Genomic DNA, 23874 nt, shown 5'->3' with positions numbered 1-23874 from the left:
CACGTGCGACTTACAACAATCGAATCCAACTTCAAAAGTCTAATCTGATGGACAACCATCAGTCCGCATATAGAGTGACACACAGCAGTGAGACTTCTCTAAACTGTGTTTTGAATAACATAAAGATGTCTGGTGATTCTGGAGACATCGCCATGTTAGTCCTGTTAGACCTATCAGCCGCTTTCGACACCATCGACCACGCAATGTTGCTGAGTCGTTTGGATAATGACTATGGCTTGAACGACACTGTCCTGGAGTGGTGTTCATCATACCTTACAGATAGGAAACAGTTTGTCCAGATAAATAAAGCTATGTCCCGTAGTGAAGTCCTGGCCTGTGGTGTCGCTCAAGGGTCCGTGCTAGGTCCGATCCTGTTCACTATGTACACAAGACCTCTGGGACACTTGATATCAGAGAAGCACGTGGCTCATCATTTCTATGCCGATGACAGACAGTTAAGATGGTAGACAGTTTCAGACTCACCCTAGCAAGTCAGATGGAATCTTTGCATAACATGGAAAGTTGTCTTAACAATGTCAAATCCTGGATGTCAACCAACATGCTTAAATTAAATGAGGAAAAGACAGAGGCCATCATCATCGCTCCACCTTCTAGACAGCAAAAATCCCGGCTAACCCACCTGCAAATTGGACAGTTTCCCATACCTTTCTCGACTCATGTAAAAAATCTTGGTGTTTTTATTGACTCTTGTCTTACTATGGATAAACAAGTGGACCATCTCTGCAAAGTATGTCACTTTCATTCGAGAAACATAGGATCAATCCGTCATCTTCTTACAGGTGAAACTACAGCCACTCTGGTTAGATCACTCATACTTCCTCGTCTGTATTACTGTAACAGCTTACTCGTGGGAATATCAGGAGATCAGCTGAACACACTGCAGAGGATACAGAACAGGGCTGCCCGTATCATAACCAGGACTAAGCTCCATTCTCACATCTCCCCAGCTCTACAGTCACTGCACTTGCTCAGGATCCGTGAAAGGATTGACTTTAAGATCCTTTCTTTAGTCTACTAGTCTTTTCAAAACACTGCCCCTGTCTATCTTCAGGAGATGTTTGCCCACTACAAGCCCTCTAGAAATCTCCGATCAGCTGACCAACTTCTCTTGACTGTACCAGTATATAAACTGAAATCTTTTGGGGCTCGATCCTTCTCACATGCAGCTGCCTCATTATGGAACTCTCTCCCATTTAACCTCAAGAGTGCACTTACGCTGTCTGTCTTTAAATCTGGACTAAAAACGTATCTCTTCCAACGCTACCACTAACTGTATCCACTGTTGTCCACCCTGTGCATTTGGATAGATGTCATACGCGCTTTGAGCATGTCCCACAGTGATGTGGAGCTAGCGCTTTATAAATACCCTTATTATTATCATAATTAAAATGACACGGAAATAATACTGAGTAAATGGTTTTTGTCCGTTTTATAAGGATTTGTCATTTTGTTATTCTTCTGTTGAAATGGTGGATTAATGGAGAGAATGTACAGCTATAACCGTCCTTATTAATACGTGATAACTAGTAGTTTTGGAACTATTCGAAATATCTACTAGTCAGGTTTTAGTTGCTATAACATTTAACCTTGGGGAGGCACCCAATATTTGATGTTAAGCCCGCGATTGGCATACCTGGCTGCCACGTGCCCCCAAAAGCTAGTGAGCATGGCGTCTAGCCGTTTTGATACACTCCCAGAAGTATCAAGGTAGGCTCACTAGGTAGTAGAACCCGTGACCCGTGAACCTTGACCTGTGACGAGAGACGGCTGCATCTTCCGCGTTACCTCACCGTCCCTACTGAAATAATGAGTGAGTGAGTGAGTTGAGGTTTACGCCGCACTCAACAATATTCCAGATATATGGTGGCGGTCTGTAAATAATCGAGTCTGGACCAGACCGTGGAATGATTAACAACATGAACATCGATCTCCACCATTGGAAACTGATGTCATGTGTCAACCAAGTCAGCGAGCCTGACCACCCGACCCCGTTAGTCGCCTCTTACGACAAGCATAGTCACCTTTAATGGCACGCATGGAATTGCAGATGACTTGTACATGTGTTTTCGATTCTTTACATGAACAAAATGCTTTTGATTTTCTGGAATGCTATTTTTTGCCATTGTACGCAATACTTCAGCTAAAAATGGACGATCGGTATACCATGGAGTCCCGCAAACCTTAGACAAAATTGACACAATCATTGCAAAAAGATTTATTCTCCGCTGTTTATGCTTTCAGAAATCCAAGTCATCAGCTCTGTTCTTAACTTTCCCGGTCGCCGTTTGAGGTACCTATATTGTTATCGTCACCAACTACTTTACGATTTACCCATGGTCTTTTGTAAAGATGGTCCCAAATACTTTTGACGTTACAAACAGGTTGGCCACCTCCGGAGTTCGATCTTAGAATGGCGTAAGAATATCAAAAGGTTCAAAAGGTTCAAATCGAGACTTGACCTTGATCCCAATGTTGGATGGGAGACAATCCAAGATGGACACTCACCATATGTCAAACACTAAGTATCTTATATACAGGTGTGCTAAATCTGATCTCTGTGGTGGATGGTCCAATAGACTAAAGGGCATTTTAATGGGTTTCTACATCTCCATAGCAACTCCGAGAAAGGATGGTATCGACATTACATCCCTACCGTGTAACCTGACGTCATTCCTAACACCGAATTCTGTTCCCTGGAATGAAGCCAGGTTTGAAGTAATAAGAGATGACAGGCCAGCAGGTGTGTACAATGAGATGGGCAAAGTCAGTTTGATTAGCAAATCGAAAACTCTGAATTTTACCGCCTGGTTGAAACATGACATTGCATATTTTCTTGTCGATTTGGATTATGTTGAATCCCTCAAGGTCAACAGAGTTCATGGGAAAGAATTCTCATGGATGGAAAATAAGACAAGGGACCAAGTCTTTGCCACAGCGTACAAGACTCTATTTTCTTTATCAGCATCTTTGAAAGAAGCCTTATCACGGTTTCTATCAAGAGCTAAACCAAGGGGATCATCGAAGCTCGTTTGTGCACAGATTCGACTTTTTAAAAATCCTTCAAATCCAAATGACAATAAAAATCGTAGAGGAGCTACGATGCAAGATGTGCAAAAGATTTGGAACTTCTTTAGAAATTTTAGTGATCCGTCAACATACAAAATATTTGCCACTTCCGACTCCGAAACTGTCATGCAACAAGCCCGGAAGTTATTCCCAAGCCAAATTATGGAAAGCGAAGGAAAAGTGTTTCATATGGAACTGGGCACTGATAGAAGATCACGTTGCGATGGATGGAAGAAGGTTATTCTGGATCAGCACGTGCTGATGTCGTGTGACGTTCTGGTGTTCACGTTTAGTGGGGTAGCCGCTTACGTCAGAGGGACGCAGAAAGGCCTTTACTGTATGGTCGAACATAAACTGATCAAGTGTTCACCCAGCAAACTCCGTCCGCTGTTCAATGTGTACGGATAACTTTGTTATGTTCACCAGTCTGTTCAGTACATATACTTATGGAAAAAATAAGGGAACACATAAAAGCAAAGATATTCTTTTTCTAGGTTTCGTCGAATGCTTTGTTTTTCAACGAGTATATTTGTAATCGATCTTCCACATGTATGTCATGTTCTTTAGGTATGAAAAGGTTCCTTTAACACAACAATACTGTATTTCCAAAGTGACGGTATGGAAGCTTTGGACAACACACGCCGTGGCAGGATCACTGAGTCTGTGAGCCGCGCTTTGGTGCTTGACTGGGTATACTGTGTTTGATATGCCTTATTTATAACATATTTATATATGTCAATTACATAAATCTTGGTAAGGCTATACGTGTTCAGTGGGTGAGAAAGTGAGTTGGAGTGGGCAATTACCCCACTTTTAGCACTATTCTAGTCATATTAGAACCTTGTACCAATGTGGGGAATCGAACCTGGGCCTTTGCCGTAACAACTTATACTGACGCTTTTATCAGTAACAAGGCGTAGAGTGAAGAACTCCTCAAGTGCTGTCTCGCAGTATGGACCCGCGAAGGTCCGAGTCAGAACTGATCTTCCGTAACCCATGCTTCTCATGACTACTATGCTTGTCGTAAGAGGCGACTAATGGGATCAGGTGGTCAGGCTCGCTAACTTAGTTGACACGTCATCGGTTCCCAATTGCGTAGATCGATGCTCATGTTGTTGATCACTGTATTGTCTGGTCCAGGCTTGATTATTTACAGACCATACTGCTGGAATATTGCTGAGTGCGGCGTAAAACTAAACTCACTCACTCTCTCATAGTATGATGTAAACGTGCAACACAACACACCAATAGCTGTCAGTAACCGTATAGCCTTGGTATACTCTAAAGGATTAACTTTGTAGCTCCAATGACGTATCCGATGGAGCTGACGAAGATTCAAATGACAAATTGAGCTGTACTCCCAAATCACTGTAATTTTTTCATACAAATATTGATGAAATGATGAAATGATCAAATAATTAGGTTACTATGTGTGGAAATATCACGTGTATCAGTATCCTTTAACATTGAACAGATGACATTCCAATTGGAAAACAAGACTGATCTGGAAATTTTTAGGCATATTCCGGAATATTCAAGTACATTCTGTGTGTGTGTGTGTGTGTGTGTGTGTGTGTGTGTGTGTGTGTGTGTGTGTGTGTGTGTGTGTGGTTTGCTATCAAATGACACTCGCTCCTGTGGAAACATTGCTGTTATTATATAAAAAAATTCAACACATTTCTAAACATAATAATAGAAGAACTGTGAGAATGATTATTCCCGTTGTTATTTCTTTGTTGATGTTAATGATGTAATACTTATTACTTAGAAGAGATATGATGACATAGATGAATGAGTCAATCTCATGGAAAAATGTGAGCAATACGAGGCTGTGAACTGATTGAATGTAAACTATCCCAGGGTTAATTTCAGCAATATGAGGCTGTGAACTGACTGAATGTAAACTATCCCAGAGTTCATTTCAGCAACATGAGGCAGTGAATTGATCGAATGTAAATTATCCCAGAGTTAATTTCAGCAATATGAGGCTGTGAATTGACTGAATATAAACTATCTCAGAGTTCATTTCAGCAACATGAGGCAGTGAATTGATCGAATGTAAATTATCTCAGAGTTAATTTCAGCAATATCAGGCAGTGAATTGATCGAATGTAAATTATCCCCGAGTTAATTTCAGAAATATGAGGCAGTGACCTGATTCTAAGTAATAATCTGTAGGGTTTATTTCAGCAAAGCGTTCGCAGCCATCATCTTCTCATTTATTTTCCTCAACCTCCTTGCGAAGTGTAATAGTTTTGTAAATATATAAAGAGATATCGATTTGTAGTTGCCATTCTTTTCTGATTCTCTACATAGATTAGAGGTTCGCTTGACCAAATGACTTGGCAACGCCGCTGTATTCCATTGTTTTGTTTCTTTCTTTCTAAACGCTTCACCTAGCAATCCCCAGCTATGTGGCAACGGTTGGTACATAATCGAGTCTGGACCAGACAATCCAGTGACTGGCATCTGTAGACTTGATCTTCTCAATTGGGGTACGACAACGACACGATACGACAGTCACGTCAGCTTGCCTGACACCCCGATACCGTTTGTCGCCTCATATGACAAACATGGGTAGCTGAAGACCAGTTCTAACCCAGGTGATCACAGGTACTATAACCCTTGTGGCAAATGACTGATATTGCATTCAGTCATTACCACATAATCTGATTTGTATGTATAAAGTAAAACCATCGAGTTATCTCCCTTGTACTATTGTTTTCGGTATTTCATCCAAAACATTTAATGACCTATTTTAAAATCTTACGCATATAGGTATATAGCATAACACGGCATTTATTAAATTAACCAATGTTACAGCTATGTTCTTCGCTATTGGCAATAACGTTTTCAACACGTAACCGATTTCCTGGAGATATTTATTTTCAAGCACAAACACACAGAGGAACCAGTCTATTTATTATTGAGGGTGATTTATCCAGTACAAAATGCTGTTCAGGAACAGAGAGTATAAAATCAAGCAAATGTTAAAACTCAATGCAAAAGAATAACCCTTCTTGATTATCCTCAGAAAAAAGATTCCATTTTGTGAAAAATAATTTGCTTGGATCTCTAAAAGTTTGTGACGATACTGGGTGTTTATGAAATGGGTAAAACTAGTGAAGATCAGAGTTAAAATTGATCTTCAGTAAACTATGCTTAACGTAGGAGGCGACTAACAGGCTCGCTGACACTATTAGAAACTGGAAATGATGTATGCACTACAGGATAACATCCATTTTGATAACACACTTGTCCACTGAAATACTTTTTATGAATACAATACAAAAAGTTCGAGATACTTCCTCTGTTTATAATTTCAACTTACTTCAGAAAGTTTTCGGCAGACATGTTTAACACTTCTATCACTGCCATAAAGTTCAAAGCTGCCCCATAATAACTTGTATTAAAAGACATATTCTAAAATAAGAGGTACCATTGCTATTTTTCACAATTTTGCCTTACGTTGAATGTTTATTACCTCTGACCAGTTTGTAGTAATAACAGATTTAGAAAGCGTCTAGTCTCCACCAATAGGTGCTCACTGACCCTTTGACAAAAAAATCACGGAACAATTGTGCAGACAAAAAGTGAGAGACAATGAGAAAGAAAGAAATCCTCCTTGGATACAGGAAAGCTATTTACAGCGTTCTGCCGTGTACCATCCTAAGTCTGTCGCACCAGCTTGGTTGTGTACAGACCTATCAGTTGCAAGAGTCCTCAGCCTCGACCACGACGTGGTTGTCGACATGGTCCTCGACTTGACTCTCAACATGGTCCTGGAGATGGCCCTCGACATGGTCCTGGAGATGGTCCTGGACATGGTCCTGGACTTGACCCTCGACGTGGCCCTCGACATGGTCTTCGACTTGGCCCTAGACGTGGTCTTCGACATGGACCTCGACTTGACTCTCGACATGGTCCTCGACTTGGTCCTGGACATGGTCTTCGACATGGACCTCGACATGGTCCTCTCTCTCACCATCACCAGGGTGATCTCCCTCCCGACGGATGATGTCTTCGGCAGGCACATGGCTAGGACGGGACCCGCGTCTTACCAACAACACCCATGCAACTCCGGCAACGATCAGGGACGATCCACCGAAACACATGGCATAACTTACTGACGATGTTTCTTTCAGGATGCTGTCTAAAATGGCAATGGTAGATGCTGTTGTAAGCATAAATCATTTATGAGACAGTTACTATAATGATATCTCCATAGATAAGTATCTATAATCGATAATTATCAACAACGGAATGTATTAATTGTGTACATTGAAACTAATTACCGAAAAGCTTGGATTACTGATTATTATGTGTATAACCATGAAATAGTAATCTGTGATAATAACTTACTAAAGATAATAAGAAACTTAATGAAACATTGACGCGTACAAAAAGACAACATGTTGAATAGATCATGTTATATGTTTTCTTGAATTCATATATCCTCCTCTTCAGCCACATGATTGTATGGTTGATCTTTACAGATTGCAGCCATATAGCTGGAATATTGCTGAGTGCGGCGTTATACAAGAGCACAAACAAAACTTCACTCAATCTACAGAAATACCGGACCCTACTCACCCGTAATCTCAGCACCAATAATTCCTCCCGTTAACTGACAACAACACAAGAGAGGGAGGGCCAACGCCAGGCTACTTCTTTCAGTAGTGCTGACCAGAGCTACTCGCAACATCAGATGGGAGAGCACTGGAACAAAAATTGAAGTATTTACAGGCTGTTCAGCTTGACCTGATCAAGTGAATACTAATGCATTGCGTGGTCGTGTCACAACTGATTTGGTGTATTATTGTGAAGGGGCGTGACTTTGTCAGGTGATTATCAACATGTCCCGAACAACTGTTGAATGCTGCTAGTGAGGGCATAGTGTTGATAAAACTTGAAATCAAAAGATTGACACTAAATGCGTCTGAGAACGTTACTGGTTTTCGACAGTCTGAGTCATAATAAATATTGCAACTACCCTCTCACTCAAATGTGATCAAATAGTCAATCTCCAGATTTTCTATGGATGTGCAGTGGAGTGCGTAAAGTAAATTTAATTTACTCACGAAAGGCAAATCCAGTACTGACAACCCCCAGATAAGGAGGGATCACCTTGTGGGCAGTGACAACGACACCAGCACCTACGACCGATAGTCCCATGGATAAAAGGGCTGACCTTTTCATACATTCTGTCAGGAATTTGAATTCTTTTGGGATGACGAACAGAACAACCAGCACGATGATAGGGATGATGCAGATAGCGATCGCCATGATAATAATCGTCCAGGTTGGAGAGTGCACGACGAGGACTGTATTGTTTGGAAACCCTGTCAGACGTTATTACATCCATGAGACTTATAATCTGACATGGAAAACCACATACATCTAGCACACAACTGTGAAAACAAGACCAACACATGTATTTGCCAGTTCGACATTAAAATTCATTGCTTCTGACCAGTTTGTTGTTACTGAGTCAGTAAGTATCACCCCTCCCTTTTAGCAATATCCAGCATTATCACGGCGAGGGATACCAGATATGATCTTCACACATTTAACCCATGTGGGGAATCAAAAGTTTGGGGTGATGGGAGAACACTTTACTCACTAGGCTACATCCCCGCCCTGACCTCTTTGTAAGATTGACGGCATACAATGTTTTCAAAAGATTGAAAACTGATACCAAACATCTCCTTCAAAAAGAATACAAAAACATTTTTCTTGTATCAGTCATAGTTGTTTTCCAATGTCAAGATCAGACCATTAGCAGATACGGGGCATAAATCTTCATATCGAGTCAAGGTTCCCGTGACTGTTGGATCATCACAGAACTTTGATTCACGCTCTGCATCATCTTCAATTAACAACATCTAAAATACCTACCCATAGAACAGACAGCTGCTATCGATACGAGGGCATAAAACGGTGGATGTTTGAAGATCATGGTCACATTTTGATGGGTCTGTGAGTTCTTTTGTAGAAACAATGCCGCCACAAGTCCCAATAAAGCAGGTATCTCAAGCCCTATTTCGGAGCGAATGCGGGCGAGTAGGGAACTAGCTGCTCCAATGATGAAGCTATTGTAGCTGATGATAACTGCGACAGCTGGGCGAGTCTTGAGGTGGTCTACTGTAGCTACCACTCCAGTAGAATGAAGAAGACCAACAGATAAACCTAGCAAGGAAATCGAAAGGCGTTTATCAAGGGCGAGCCCTAGGTACACAGAGGCTTCATATCAATATGTAACTCTTAAGAATTGATTTGTTGGAGGAGGCTGGTGGGAATGGAAATGAATGGATGCATGTTGAGTACACCTTTTAGTCTCATTTAGACGTTGCATAATGAAGAAGTTGGTTGGTTGGTTTCTTGTTTAACGCCACACTCAGCAATATTCCTGCTGTATGGCGATGGTCCATAAATAATCGAGTCTGAACCATACAATCCAGTGATCATGAGCATGAACACCGTTCTATTCAATTGTGATACGATAACATGTGTCAACATTAGTCAAGTGAGTGAGTCATGTAACTGTCCTTTTTCAATACACTACACAAATGCATTCTATTCTTAGCTGCGTCATCATTATTTTTTCCCAAATACTGTTCCTTTCACAACACTCATATTCATCAACTTTCAGTTGACCTCCAATATGCCTCTCAATATGCCCATGACTCCTTACATTATGTATTCGTTACACGAGGATCTTGTCTAGAAACTAACGCAATACCCCCAAGGTTTCACTCGAATATCGATTCGAAACAGACCTTTCATGACGATGAGTGTGATGGATGGCTTAATGTCATCTATAGTTGCCAATGACGACGAGATACAGGAAAAGAGGAGTAAAACACTTCCGAGAAAAGCGACCTTGCGGAAGCCGTATCTGATCATAAGCGGACCAGAAGAGGCAGCTGAAATTAACAACATATGAGAAACATGTTCCTCCTCGTGACTGAATGCAAAATATGACAATATTTAGTTTCTGAGTGGATACATTTTTCCTTGACAATTACTGACACAGTAGACCGACAATTTATGACGTTTGTGGCCATGATGCCTTTAGGTTTGGTGGACCATTCCAGTTACAGACGCAGTGTTAAAGCGGTGACTTGTCTATCCTGTTTTATTCGCTCACCGATCTGATGGTGAACAATAGTTATTAAAAAAGAAACACACGCACTATAATCATGTGTCTCCAACATATCTTACCTGCCACTGCGCTAACTACCATGCATATGACAAAAGTTTCGATACCAACTTTAACGATCTGCAGTAGAAAGGTCACAAAGAATAAACCAGCCATGGTGTTCACTACCACGCCAGCAAATATGGGTGCGAGAAGAACAATACCCCTTCTCGAAAACTGAAACAAGGAAAAACAGTTTATATTTTTATGTCGCCAGGGCGTTATGATTCAGTTGCATTTCAGTTTTATAACTGGTATCATGATAATTAGGCTCCTTTTTAGTTATGCGTAACGTATTAGTAGGGAGTTATGTTAATTTTGGTTCAGAAAAGTGAACTTCCGAATGAAAAACCCTCTACGATACTTCATAGAGAACCCGTTAGTATTGTAGCCCAAAATGGCGATCGTGACTATTGATCTCCAGTGGTCGTTGTTTTAATACAATGTGATGTTCATTACGTCAAAACTAATACGACCTTACAAAACTACGTTACATGTGTAGTCCACTGATCTATTCTGTGTTGATATACATGATAACCCAGCCCTTGTGGAAATGTCCGTGGAAATTCTTATCATTACCTATTTGAGTGTCAATGTATACTGGACAGACATATACTGGATAGAAAACTGTCATGATGTCTAATTTGCGCAATGTTGTGAACATAAATTTTGAGTAACTATTATAGCAATCCAGATCAGACTGTTGGAATAAATTAAAACATATATGTATTTAAAATTGTTCAAACATATATTTGTCATTCAAAAAGATTATTTTAACTTTTGCAATTGTTGTTCTATTGTTCCCCATTCTATCTGTCCGTCTTGTATAAAGAAAGGTAAACAATACGTATATGTATTTATGTTAATACTGCAGAGTGAGTGATCCAAGCTGTATCCAAATACCTCGTCCGTTTCTCATAAATAAAATGTGCTTTTTTTAAATTTAAGGATTTTAGTATTTTGGTATTCGTAATATTGCTGTGCATAAAGAGTAATGTTGAGACCTATTGACCTAGAAACAACACTTCAAATCTTACCGTACGAGGGTGGTTTATTGGTTCAATGTAGTCATAACCAGGATTGGTTTCAGCAATGAATTCATAATCATTTTCGGATTCCGGTTGGTTTTCCTCCGTCGCCTGTTGATAGACGGAGTCTTGGACGTTGTCAATGTAGTGGTATTCCACCGACGCTGCAGTGTTGTAGTCAGTTCGGGCATGAGTATTAGACACGATTTCGACGTTGGGTGTTTTCATAGTGGGCTTGTTTTCTTGTAGAGTCTTTCAAAATTAATTGAGAAAAAAACGTGTGTTAGTGCGACGATTCCCTTACTTTGCATCGTCTAATTGACCCAGTAATGGATCAGAGAGGCCGCATGAGTGGTGTAGTTTTTGAGATACCCAATCCAGTATACAAACGTTATGCTGTGTGGTCAGGAATGATGATCTACCATTAGAGTTAATGAAAACCCATTTCGACATATATATTGAAGAAGAAAAGAAACTCCACATTTCAATTATAATGACAATGGGTAGTACAAGGTAGTATATAGAATAATCTGACGCATCCTCTCATTTCAACCGTGGTGAACGACGAGGTGCATGCAGTGCTCTCCTTTGTGAAAACGCCACATGTGACCATAATTTCACCAACGGGTGTACAGAATGGGCGATCTTTATGAATTTTCTGCACTAATCCGCTAGGTGCCCTGATCCGGACGGCCTAACTTTGAACTGACATAGCATGTCGTATACACAGTGTGTGCTGTACGCATTGCTATTACGCTTAGAGACTGTTAACCAGTGCAGTCTTCACCTTCATCGGTAAGACTGCACGTCTAACGCTGGTGCATGAACAGTGTATCTTTACCCGTTTATGATGATATATCAAGTGATATGTTCTGAAATATTTATTCCGTGATGAATCGCGAAATGGCATTTCGAAGCGAGGCGGTAGAATCACCTGACCGTTTACAGATCATGTTTTTTCGTTTTGTTGACGTTTTGCAATCGGTAATTTAAGTATGACACTAGATGTCTGGATGTCACACATTTAAAAGTGCAGTGTCTTTCCGTTGTATGTGTACTCAGATCTCTTTCGTATTACAGCCGATTAGGCTGTATTCGTGTAATTCACTACGACGGGGATCTGATGCAGTGCGCGATATGTGAAATTCTTGTGTGAATTTCGCAATTATTTAACGGGTACGGCGAGAAGTGAGAAACAATGGCCATGTAACTGTAAAATAACAGTAACGGACGAATTGTGACAATCATCGCTTAGATGTAGCCAACGTTCAAATACGATAAACATGGGCATGACTGAAATCAGGGAGACAAATATGTCCCTGCTGAAATCTACTCTTTCTATGCCTGTAACAGTTTGTGATGTATAAATATAAAATCACTGAATGGATAAATGGTGCATAAAAATATTGCAAATTTCTACAATGACTGTATTTTAATTTCCTGAATTAAGGGTATATATTAACATGTTCTGATTTTCTTAATATTCAATAAAAGGAAATGATATCATACTATTCATTTACGCACTATAATATTTGAGACACAGAAGAGGAAATACTACTACTAGGATAAGTACATTTTCAAGTGGCGCATATTCGGATATGGTATATGGTCTGTCATGGCAAATATTTCGTCAACATAATGCTACTTAAACAGGAAGCATATATGTAAATGTAATTCTATCATACACATCTTCTTGGGACAAATATCTGTGAATGAGTAATTCTTTAAGAGCTTTAGTGAGTGAATGAGTTTCGTTTTACGCCGCTTTTAGCAATATTCCAGCAATATCACGGCGGGGGACACCAGAAAATGGACTTCACACACTGTAGTTAAGAGCTTTAAGCGGTGTTAAATTTTAGTAAGAAATGAATCAATAAATTCACATACATGACTCACGACACTGACTGATGGACATTTTATATAAGGGGTAAATATTTTATTTCAAGCTATGATGAGTGGTATTTCTGCTCCACCCGACTACCTGCTTGGATAATAGGTGCACTGATATGAGTGTACATAAAATATAGTGTCCCAGAATTGAATATCCAGATGGATTCAGATGCGTGAGAAACCGATGCTCAAAGCGTAATTTATATATTAATAACTAAATGTTACATTCTACACATATTTTTTTTCAATTGTCGGGAAGGTGTGATAATGACAAATTGGCGATATAGACCTCCTGGGCGATACTTAATGGTTAGATTATATCGGTGAAATTGATCGGTGAAACTTTGGGTCCATGCCCCTGAACCCCACCTCTGCATCCGCCAATGCTAGGACACCCACGACTTGCACTCTCTCGTGTTCTGTCGTAGGAAATGCCATGACAATATACCGACTTTTCATGGCGTTTTCCGCGTTATCTTCTATCGTGTCAGTTTGTACTGCACTTGGAAATTAAACAAACGATGCTTTTCGAAACTGAAAATCAGAGCAAAACATGTGTCAGTTAGTCAACTAAAGGCTTTTCGTCATAAACGATTTTTTTCCAATGGATGTGAGCAGGGCAAACGCATGAGCTGGGTTCTGTCTTTACATATAAGAAGTTGTCGCAACGCACATTGAGTCGGGAACCACACCGGAAACAAGAGGTTGTACCGTCGCTTATAACATTTCAAAACGAGAGTTCTGTTCTGTCACAATGGAATAAGACCATGCTTGACTCGCGAAAATTCATCACACTTTTGGCAGCTTCTATCAATAGACCGATCCGTCAATCAAAACAGGCGCGGACGTCAGGTTCGGCCAATCAACAGTCCGGGTGCACTTTGTGGATTTGTCTTATTTCCGGGGTCAAACGATGCCTCTGAATCGATGTGCTTCGAATTATGCTATTTATACTCGCTATATCTATTATATATTGCTGCGATTTGATGTGTACCTTCAACAAAACCAATATGGTCAAGACAAAACAAAATGAGGCGGATCAAGAAAATCGATAGGCCTCACGATCAGGCGAGGAGAAAATGTCGACACCACCCTTCACCAAACCTCCGTCTGCTCGAAAGTGAAAATTTCCAAAACTTTCATACATGTGCAAATTTGGTTATGGCCCGGGAACGCGAAATTTGAGATAATTACCCCTAAAAACAGTGTCGCAATCCCGGTTCTTTGTGGAGTCACTTGCACTCTTACTGCACTCATCACAGAAAATCATACTAAGACACAAGAAAACAAAACTCGGATAAGCCGTGGTATTGTTTAAAAATAATTTTAATGCAAAGATACATCTATGTTCCCTCATATAATCCCTGTTTATAATCCACTGTAGGGCTGCGATATTTCATTGTCTCAATCTTTACTCCAAATGCCGCAGATCAGACTCAGTCAGTATACTGCAGGACACCCAACCTGCTGTTGCGAAGATCCTCCTTCAAACTTCGAATTCTGTTGTCCACCTTTCTGCACTTCTCCTTTTTGGCTGGATCCTTTCAGTGATGCTCTAGGCCGAGAATGTTGACTTCTGTGTTGAGTTGTTCCCTCCGAAATAGCTGGACGACCTCATGAATGTTCGAATGGCACTTCCTCGCAAGCTTGTTTAGTTTGGAATTCCAGCCCTCGACGTTGTTGTTAGGTGACGTGCCGTCTCATAATGGTTCCAAACTGCTGTCGGGAACTGGATCCCTTCCACCCAGGTAGTTGTGATGTAATCCATGAAGGCTACTAAGTAAAACAAATTCAGCATTGATCGGTTATAATACCTATTATTACACATTACAAAAAGTTGTATTTACAAACAGAAATACTTGTAGATTACATGATGCATGCTTACCTTAGCACCCTCTTGACTGTTAGCTATGGTGTCCAGCCTTAAATTTTCCATCTGGTGTCTGGGTACCAGGGGCAGAGCAGCAGCTCGTCGAACAACCCTCCATCTTTGTATTCTTGCGCCAGACCTTCTTTCTGAGTCCTTCTCCAGATGCTCTTGGTGTCATAAAAAAAGCACCCACAAATTCCTGTTGCCGGAAAGACACGTCGCACTGCGTTGTGGGCTGCCAATTCAAAGTGTATCTGCACTGTGGTCGGGTTCAGGTCAATGTTCCCCCCTGTGCTTTGTCTTTCAGGTACAGGAACATCCGCGCGTATGTTTCCTCTCTCATGTCCGGAAGCAGGCACTACACGAGCGGGAACTTGAACTTCGGCATGAACTGGGTATATCTGATGAAAGAGCTTGTGTCATTTCTTGTTTTCCTACATCTGAATCGAAACCCGTCGTAAAATAAATGTTGCTCTCCTCTGTGTGTGTCAACCAAGGTAACTCGAACCTGTACATTTGCCCTGTCGATAATGAACATGAGCCAAGTGGATCAGTCGCTACGGGGTGCGGTAATGTCGGATTACGGTAATGACTTCTTGTTATCCAATAACAAATATGTCCCGGTCCCTGGACTTTGGATTTCATGTACTCCCGGGGATATTAAAATTCCAAATTTCGCGCTCCCGGGCCGACAACGCAAAAGCATTACCAATGAGTGAGTGAGTTTTGTTTTACGCCGCACTCAGCAATATTGCAGCCATATAGCGTCGGTCTGTAAATAATCGAATCTGGAACAGACAGTCCAGTGATCAACAACATAAGCATCGATCTGCGCACTTGGGAACCGACGACGTGTGTCAACAAAGTCAGTGAGCCTGACCACCCGATCCGGTTAGTCGCCTCTTACGACAAGCATTGTCGCCTTTTATGACATGCATGGGTTGCTGAAATCCTATTCTACCCCGGACCTTTACGGGTCATTGCCAATGAGATGACAAACAGGCAATGTAATAAACACTTATAATTCTTGTAACTGCAATACTGATTTTGCTTAACGGTTTCAATCAACTTAGGCATAAAGCTGAAATGAGACGGGCGAAAAAGCAGTTACACATTGACGGCGATCTGATTTCAGTTACTGTCTGCCAAAATAGCAAAACGTGTTACATTAGGGGAAAATCAGGTGGATATTGTTGCCTTCGCTCGTAGATATTCGTAAAGGTGTCACTTGTTTCAGAACGTTTTCACGTTTAGAAAGCTCAATCTGAAGGCCTACTCTGCTGTACAGTATCTGTGATTTAGTGCAAAATATTTGAGGAGTAACAATACCTTTTTATTCAAAGGAAAGTGTCAGCAGAAGCCAATATCCAAAATGTCGAAATTATTTCAAACGAGTGTTTATAAAACCATGACTTAAATATTTCTGAATTTCTTTGAAGACATGGGACCTTGTTGAACTGAATTACCGTGCTCTGTATGGATCGAGACGAAAACTATGCGACAACAATATTGACTCTCTGGAATATTGGATGGAATGGCATAAGATTGTTTTTCTTAACTAAAAGAACATTATTTGTTTTGAACTTTTGTTATAACATATTTTTTACAAGAATGGGAGGTAGACTGGTGTATTATAACAGTAATTACAGTATTTAAAACTGCCATTATAATTTATTCATTGGGAATTATAGCACGGTATGTGTTTTCTAAGAATCTTGCCTTCTTGCATTCTTTAGTAAACGTAGAATGGTAATACAATGAATAATAAACTTATCAGTTATAAATAATTATGCTCACTTGACTGACATAATGGAATCGTGTGGTTTTAAAGCTAGACATTCAAATACTATAATACATATCACAGCAGAGTAATCACTTGGTACTGACTTGGTTTCTTGGCTCCCGCTTTCCTGGTGTGAGATATCTGTGATTTACTAAAAATCATTCTGAAATTGAGCATTACTAGTATCATAACGCATAAAAAAGTTATTTCAACATCCAGAGAATTCGAAAAAAACAAATGGTGCCCTGGTCACACCCTGGTACGGCATTATTCAGTCTTGGAACATAATAATTTACAAAATTCTCAGTTGACTATTCATCTCACTGGGATGAATATTGAAACATATATTTAATCCATATTTGATGTAATACTTCTTAGAAATCACCACCACTTGGGTAGGTGACCAATGTTTGAGGACTGCGCCAAAGTAGTGTTTATCAAGATGTTGGTTTTGAGACAAATTGTTTAAGGTTTGTTGATTATTAGTTGATTATTATTATGTTTTACAGATTAGAATTGAAATGCAGCAGAGAGGGTTTGGATTTACTGAAAATCCTTTTTATATACAAGTAACTGAAAATACTTCCTCAAATGACGTCATACTAGCGACAGATACGTAACCTGACTATGATTTCGTTGTCGGTATTAACGTTCGGTATTAATTAATCACGCGTTAAGATTTGATGTTTCGCTTAAGACTAACCATAATTCTTTTATATGTAATGGTTAAAAGAGTACAAAAATGTGAGTGTATTCGTTCTTTAACGCGTTTAATAGAAATGATATTACACGGTATTAATATCCTCTATGCAAAGCGCTGCCACAATTATCACAATGCAATGAGAAGCAGCATACTTCACAATTGTATGAATCCTAACATCATAATCAGTTATGGCATTAAAGATTTATATTCATGTCACCAATCGTTGTAGGATATCGTCATAGGAGATCCTTGCAACTTGCATTTGGCATGTTGATATATTACACTTGACTACCGTATCAAGGTCACTGGACCGAGCAAGGTAAAACGGAATAGATACCAGGTCAGTTGTGTGAAAGGCACGTAGTCATTTCAAAAAGATGTGATTATTTATGGTATGTAGTACTATACAGAATCGAAAAGGACGAAATGTTTCCAAATGTATTGTTATTTCTTTATGGGAAATGTTAAGATTTCCCTTTACAAAAGAATCACTCTAAGATTATGAATCGGTGTTTTCGGTTATTTGTCAACAAACTGACCCGAAACTCCCGCAGAAGATTGTCATCTTTCGCCAAAGTGTGATTGGCGGCGTTAGTACTATCAAATATTCAAACAAAACACTTGAACGATCTGAATGATCTCTTTCCGCAACCTAAAGCACAAAGATCACTCACCGATGTTTTCTCTTCTGCGTCTATCTCTTTGATGGAGTAAGTTTCAGCACTTGTTTCATCTTCACCTGACTGGCCAGACGTGGTAACACAGAGTTCATTTACAGAATCATGAGTTGGGGCAGCAGAAGGTTCCCCATCAGATTCAACTGGATTGGTTTCTTCTACGGATGTGCAGCAAGGCGGATAAGGCATGTCCCCATCCTGGGGTTCACGGTGGCTCGAACCTGTGACGAAGCCTTCCTTGGATTTATCATGAGAAGTACCAGGGCTTTCCTTTTCGAGACACAAGAGCTCAACACCAGACTCAAGAAGTGAAGATTGTAGGATGATGTCCGCAGACATGTCAACTTCTGTCAAATTTGTCGAAAACACAGACGCAATGACCACACGGTATTGTGTGCACACTTAATGACGCTGGTGATGTATAAACGTAAACGATTTTGTCCCAGAAAAATAATTCCGTCTGAAAAGGAAGTATTGCTATTCTGTTTTCAGGTAATTTGCATATGAAAGCAATGCCGGTTTCATAACAGTGCATGCAAATGTCAGAAAATTATACTGAAAGGCAAGAAAACCGTCGTAGTATTTTAAATGACATTTAAGTATTAATTGAGTATTTGAACCTGTTATTTATATATACACATGAATCATAGTCGTGTAGTCTGATTTGTACAACAAAAGTTCGTTTAAGATCAAGGTTCCGGATGGAAATGTTTTTGCTTGAGGAAAGTGAAGAGTGCCACAAACACAACATTGAAATCGATATGTACGCCCATTATGCATGCTTTCAAGCATAAACTGCCGGGTTAGACGGCAATCGTTCTCTTGTTATCTGAATACAGCAGCTATGGCTACTCACTGACATTTTCACATCTCAACCGTTGTGACTGGGTTTACAGGGTTGAAAGGGTTGAGTGGGTTGAGTGGATGGATTGAGTCATACTCTCCTGCTGACATGTTGCTGTCCTATGCAAGACATACTGTTGATGACCAATGCTTTCGTTACTCATTTTCGGTATCATTCAATCCATACAAACTCCCTTAGCACTGTCGCTATGTCACATTGTAGCACATTGAGCAATAGTTTCTCAGTCAGTCAAAAAACGACAATATAAGTTGTTCACTGGTCCCTCGGGGTCCACGGACTGATGTTCCTTCGATGTTTGTTTATGTTCCCTGTCTCCTCGTGACCAGTGAACAACATAACATACATCCAAATACACTCATTCATCGTCAGAGCCGTGATCATCACAATCAACGCCATCATAATACCCTCAACATCACTAATACTGTCATAGATTTATCATCATCATCACCATCATCATCATCATCATCACCGTCATCTGTACTAAATACTCTTGTAACTATCTTCAAAAGACATTTGTAACGTCGTCATGTAGCAGTTTATCATAGATGTCCGACATAGATATTCAAGCAGTCTATATATACTCTTAAAATGTAAGGAATAGTTGGGATAGGAAGTATAAAAACTGTTCAAGGATAGAAATCGCATGAAAGCTCCACCATTTACACAAAGCATGGGATGCATGTGCACAACGCCGTAGCCTCATACACGTGCATGGGGTGTCATTCTTGATTTTGTCGGTTTTCAAGAAGGTCGATCAATCACTTAGACCATTAATTTTGACATTCTTGCATCACACAGTTTTAGTGTTTGTTTCCAGCATTTCTGGTTTAAAACTGAAAATCATACACATGAAAAAATTCTGCCCTCATACATCAATCATCTTTCAAGATCGATTACTGTACAATGAAGTACAGGTGGTGATGCACTCACAAGACATTCTCATCATATCAACATTGACTCCGATACACATCCCAATTTCTAAATCGTAAGTTAAAAAATGGAGTTCCCCTATTTATCTAATATATCAATCGACTCAACAAATGATTATTGGACCCCAGTTGTGTCTCCACTGCCGAGGTCGTCGCCAAGGTCGTCACCGGTGTTGTCGGCGTTGTCCTCCCCGCCCATCAAAAAAGCCTGGACTACAGGTTCATCAGTGAGAGGTGGCCAACGTTTTATTAACACTCATGCAATGATGGCTCCAACTCCGGCAATAATAAGGGACACGCCAGCAAAATACAAGGCTCCATTCACTGAGGACGTTTCTTTCAAGATTTTAGAATTCAGAATGAAGTGGGAACAACAAACAATGCATTATGGACATGACAGTGAAATTATATGGCATTACCTTAATATCTAAAACCTGTGTGATCATGGGTAACTGAAAATCAGTATGTGTGCGCTTTTTATTGAACACGGCACTATTACCGAACATTTCTCTCAAAACGTAGGGGACCTGAACTTTCAATTTGAATAGGAAGTACAAGTGTTAAAAACTTTTTTTAAAAATGGTAGAAATGTTATAAACACACCACCATTTCTCTTTTTTACAACTATTAAATATAACGCATAAGATGCACGTGCATGCCATTCTTGATTTTCACGGTTTTCAAGGTTTAAATCACTTTTGACAATCACCTTGTATCAGTCACTTGTTCGTGGTTTTTATTTGTTTGTTATTTTTTGTTATTTTGTTTTTGTTTTTGTTTCTGTTATTTTTTGAAAATAAAAATTGAACACACGCAACATTAATCTACTTGGAAAAAATGCAGTTCCTCATTTTGTAAACAGTATATCTATCACAGGTTGTTCTTAACAGTCTGGAGCTCACACCAGTGATTGACGTGATTCGCATGTTAAACCCCTTAAGTAGATAGTAGCCTCTTACGACAAGCATAGGTTGGCGGGAGGACCTGGACATGCATCACAGAATGAATTCAAAAGTCCGCTTTCAGTTGGTGATAGTATTTTGTCACCAGAACGAAATACCATACAGCGTTGTTGTGTGTTTAGCACACAATCGAGTCGGGAATCCTGTGATCTACGCTATGAGAGCGAGTTTGACTGCGCGATCTTACTACAAGCATGGGCAGTTGAAGACCAATTCTTACCATGATATTCACGGGAAAATATCTTACAACACCAATATCTGTGCTCCATTTCCTTTAACAGTGAGTGAGGTAGGTTTACGTCGCACTCAGCAATATTTCAGATATATGGCAGCGGTCTGTAAATAATCGAGTCTGGACCAGACAATCCAGTGGTCAACAACATGAACATCGATCTGTGCAATTGGGAACCAATGACATGTGTCAACCAAGTCAGTGAGCCTGACCACCCGATCCGGTTAGTCGCCTCTTACCACAAGCATAGTCGCCTTTTATGGCAAGCATGGGTTGCTGGACGCCGACTCTACCCAGGGACCTTCTCGGGTCCTGTCATTCCAAGAACTCCAGCTACCAGGAATGTTGTTTCCTAAACAAGATGTGGGTCCCTCAGTTACCCAGCACTACAGGTTTCATGCAGTGGCGTCTTAAATTATCAGAATATCCTTACTGTATAGATAGACAAGCAGCATTATTATGGCTTTGCTAAATTGGCATGTGATGTATATATCCGTAGTCATAACGTTATTCGAAATTCATCGTCCACGAAATCCATTACTACTTCGGATTTATGATTACGTACAGGTGAAAAAATGTGCAGAAAAGTGAAAAAAAACTATGTCAACCACGTGCGGCTTACAACAATCGAAATCCAACGCATCAGTACAAACATGATAGATATAATAATTTTAACAACGACTTTTAACGGTCGTTAAAAGTTATCAAGCCAGAAATGAAGCAGTTATCAAGCCAGAAATCAAGAAACCAGTTCTTGATGCTCAAACCTTGAGCAACTACCGCCCGGTATCCAACTTGACATTCATGCCAAAGATTCTAGAAAAAGTTGTTAAAGCACAGCTCGTCGAACACCTTCAAAAGTTTAACCTGATGGACAACTATCAGTCCGCATATAGAGTGGCACACAGCACTGAGACGGCTCTAAACTGTGTTTTGAATAACATAAAGATGTCTGTTGATTCTGGAGACATCGCCATGTTAGTCCTGTTAGACCTATCAGCCGCTTTCGACACCATCGACCACGCAATGTTGCTGAGTCGTTTGGAACATGACTATGGCTTGAACGACACTGTCTTGAAGTGGTGTTCATCATACCTTACAGATAGGAAACAGTTTGTCCAAATAAATAAAGCTATGTCCCGTAGTGAAGTCCTGGCCTGTGGTGTCCCTCAACGGTCCGTGCTAGGTCCGATCCTGTTCACTATGTACACAAGAAATCTGGGACACTTGATATCAGAGAAGCATGTGGCTCATCATTTCTATGCAGATGACACGCAGCTGGTAGACAGTTTCAGACCCACCTTAGCAACTTAGATGGAATCTTTGCATAACATGGAAAGTTGTCTTAACAATGTCAAATCCTGGATGTCAACCAACATCATCATCGCTCCACCTTCTAGACAGCAAAAATCCCGGCTAACCCACCTGCAAATTGGACAGTCTCTCATACCTTTCTCGCTTCATGTAAAAATAAAAATTATTGACTCTTCTCTTACTATGGATAAGCAAGTGGACCATCTCTGCAAAGTATGTCACTTTCATTCGAGAAACATAGGATCAATCCGTCATCTTCTTACAAGTGAAACCACAGCCACTCTGGCTAGATTGCTCATACTTTCTTGTCTGGATTACTGTAACAGCTTACTCGTGGGAATATCAGGAGATCAGCTGAACAGACTGCAGAGGATACAGAACAGGGCTGCCCGTATCATAACCAGGACTAAGCTCCATTCTCACATCTCCCCAGCTCTACGGTCACTGCACTGGCTCAGGATCCGTGAAAGGGTTGACTTTAAGATCCTTTCTTTAGTCTACTAGTCTTTTCAAAACACTGCCCCTGTCTATCTTCAGGAGATGTCTGTCCACTACAAGCCCTCTAGAAATCTCCGATCAGCTGACCAACTGCTCTTGACTGTACCAGTATATAAACTGAAATCTTTTGGGGCTCGATCCTTTTCACATGGAGCTGCCTCATTATGGCACCTACGCTATCTTTGTTTAAATCTGGACTAAAAACGTATATCTTCCAACGCTACCACTAACTGTATACACTGTTGTCCACCCTGTGCATATGCATAGATGTCATACGCGCTTTGAGCATGTCCCTCAGTGATGTGGAACTAGAGCTTTATAAATACCCTTATTATTATTATAATTAAAATGACACGGAAATCCTACTGGCTATAACATTTAACCTTGGGGAGGCACTCAGTATTTGATGGAAAGCCCGCATACCTGGCTGCCACATGCCCCCAAACGTTAGTGAGTATGGCTTTACGCCGTTTTGATACACTCCCAGAAGTATCAAGGTAGGCTCACTAGGTAGTAGAACCCGTGACCCGTGAACCTTGACCTGTGACGAGTGACGGCTGCATCTTCCACGTTACGCCGCACTCAGCAATGTTCCAGATATATGGTGGCGGTTTGTAAATAATCGAGTCTGGACCAGACCGTGCAATGATCAACAACATGAGCATCGATCTGCGCCATTGGAAACTGATGTCATGTGTGAAACACGTCAGCGAGCCTGACCACCCGACCCCGTTAGTCGCCTCTTACGACAAGCATAGTCACCTTTAATTGCAAACATGGGATTGCACATGACATGTGTTTTCGATTCTTTACATGAACAAAATGCTTTTGATTT

At 40.4% G+C, this 23874-nt stretch overlaps 1 protein-coding gene across 1 annotated transcript; it reads left to right on the top strand.

Moving 5' to 3' along the window:
• Positions 1 to 125: 125 nt before the first annotated feature.
• LOC137298609 (uncharacterized) lies at positions 126 to 3495 on the top strand. The gene is made up of 3 exons (XM_067830904.1): positions 126 to 463; positions 862 to 998; positions 2453 to 3495. The coding sequence occupies exons 1-3, from the start codon at positions 126 to 128 to the stop codon at positions 3493 to 3495; spliced, it is 1518 nt and encodes a 505-aa protein (XP_067687005.1).
• The last annotated feature ends 20379 nt before the right edge of the window (positions 3496 to 23874 follow it).

This window comes from Haliotis asinina, chromosome 10 (genome assembly GCF_037392515.1).
Source record: "Haliotis asinina isolate JCU_RB_2024 chromosome 10, JCU_Hal_asi_v2, whole genome shotgun sequence".
Taxonomy (NCBI): Eukaryota; Metazoa; Mollusca; class Gastropoda; order Lepetellida; family Haliotidae; genus Haliotis; species Haliotis asinina.
The sequence above is the reverse complement of the archived record's forward strand: the minus strand, read 5'-3'. Positions and strand labels throughout refer to the sequence as shown.

What these genes read in the sequence shown, in the direction of transcription:
- LOC137298609 (XM_067830904.1), top strand. Translation starts at nt 126, where the DNA reads ATGTCTGGTGATTCTGGAGACATCGCCATGTTAGTCCTGTTAGACCTA. An exon ending in GATGACAGACAGTTAAGATG is followed by an intron (nt 464 to 861) that starts GTAGACAGTTTC and finishes TTACTGTAACAG; the next exon opens with CTTACTCGTGGGAATATCAG. An exon ending in ACTGCACTTGCTCAGGATCC is followed by an intron (nt 999 to 2,452) that starts GTGAAAGGATTG and finishes GAATATCAAAAG; the next exon opens with GTTCAAAAGGTTCAAATCGA.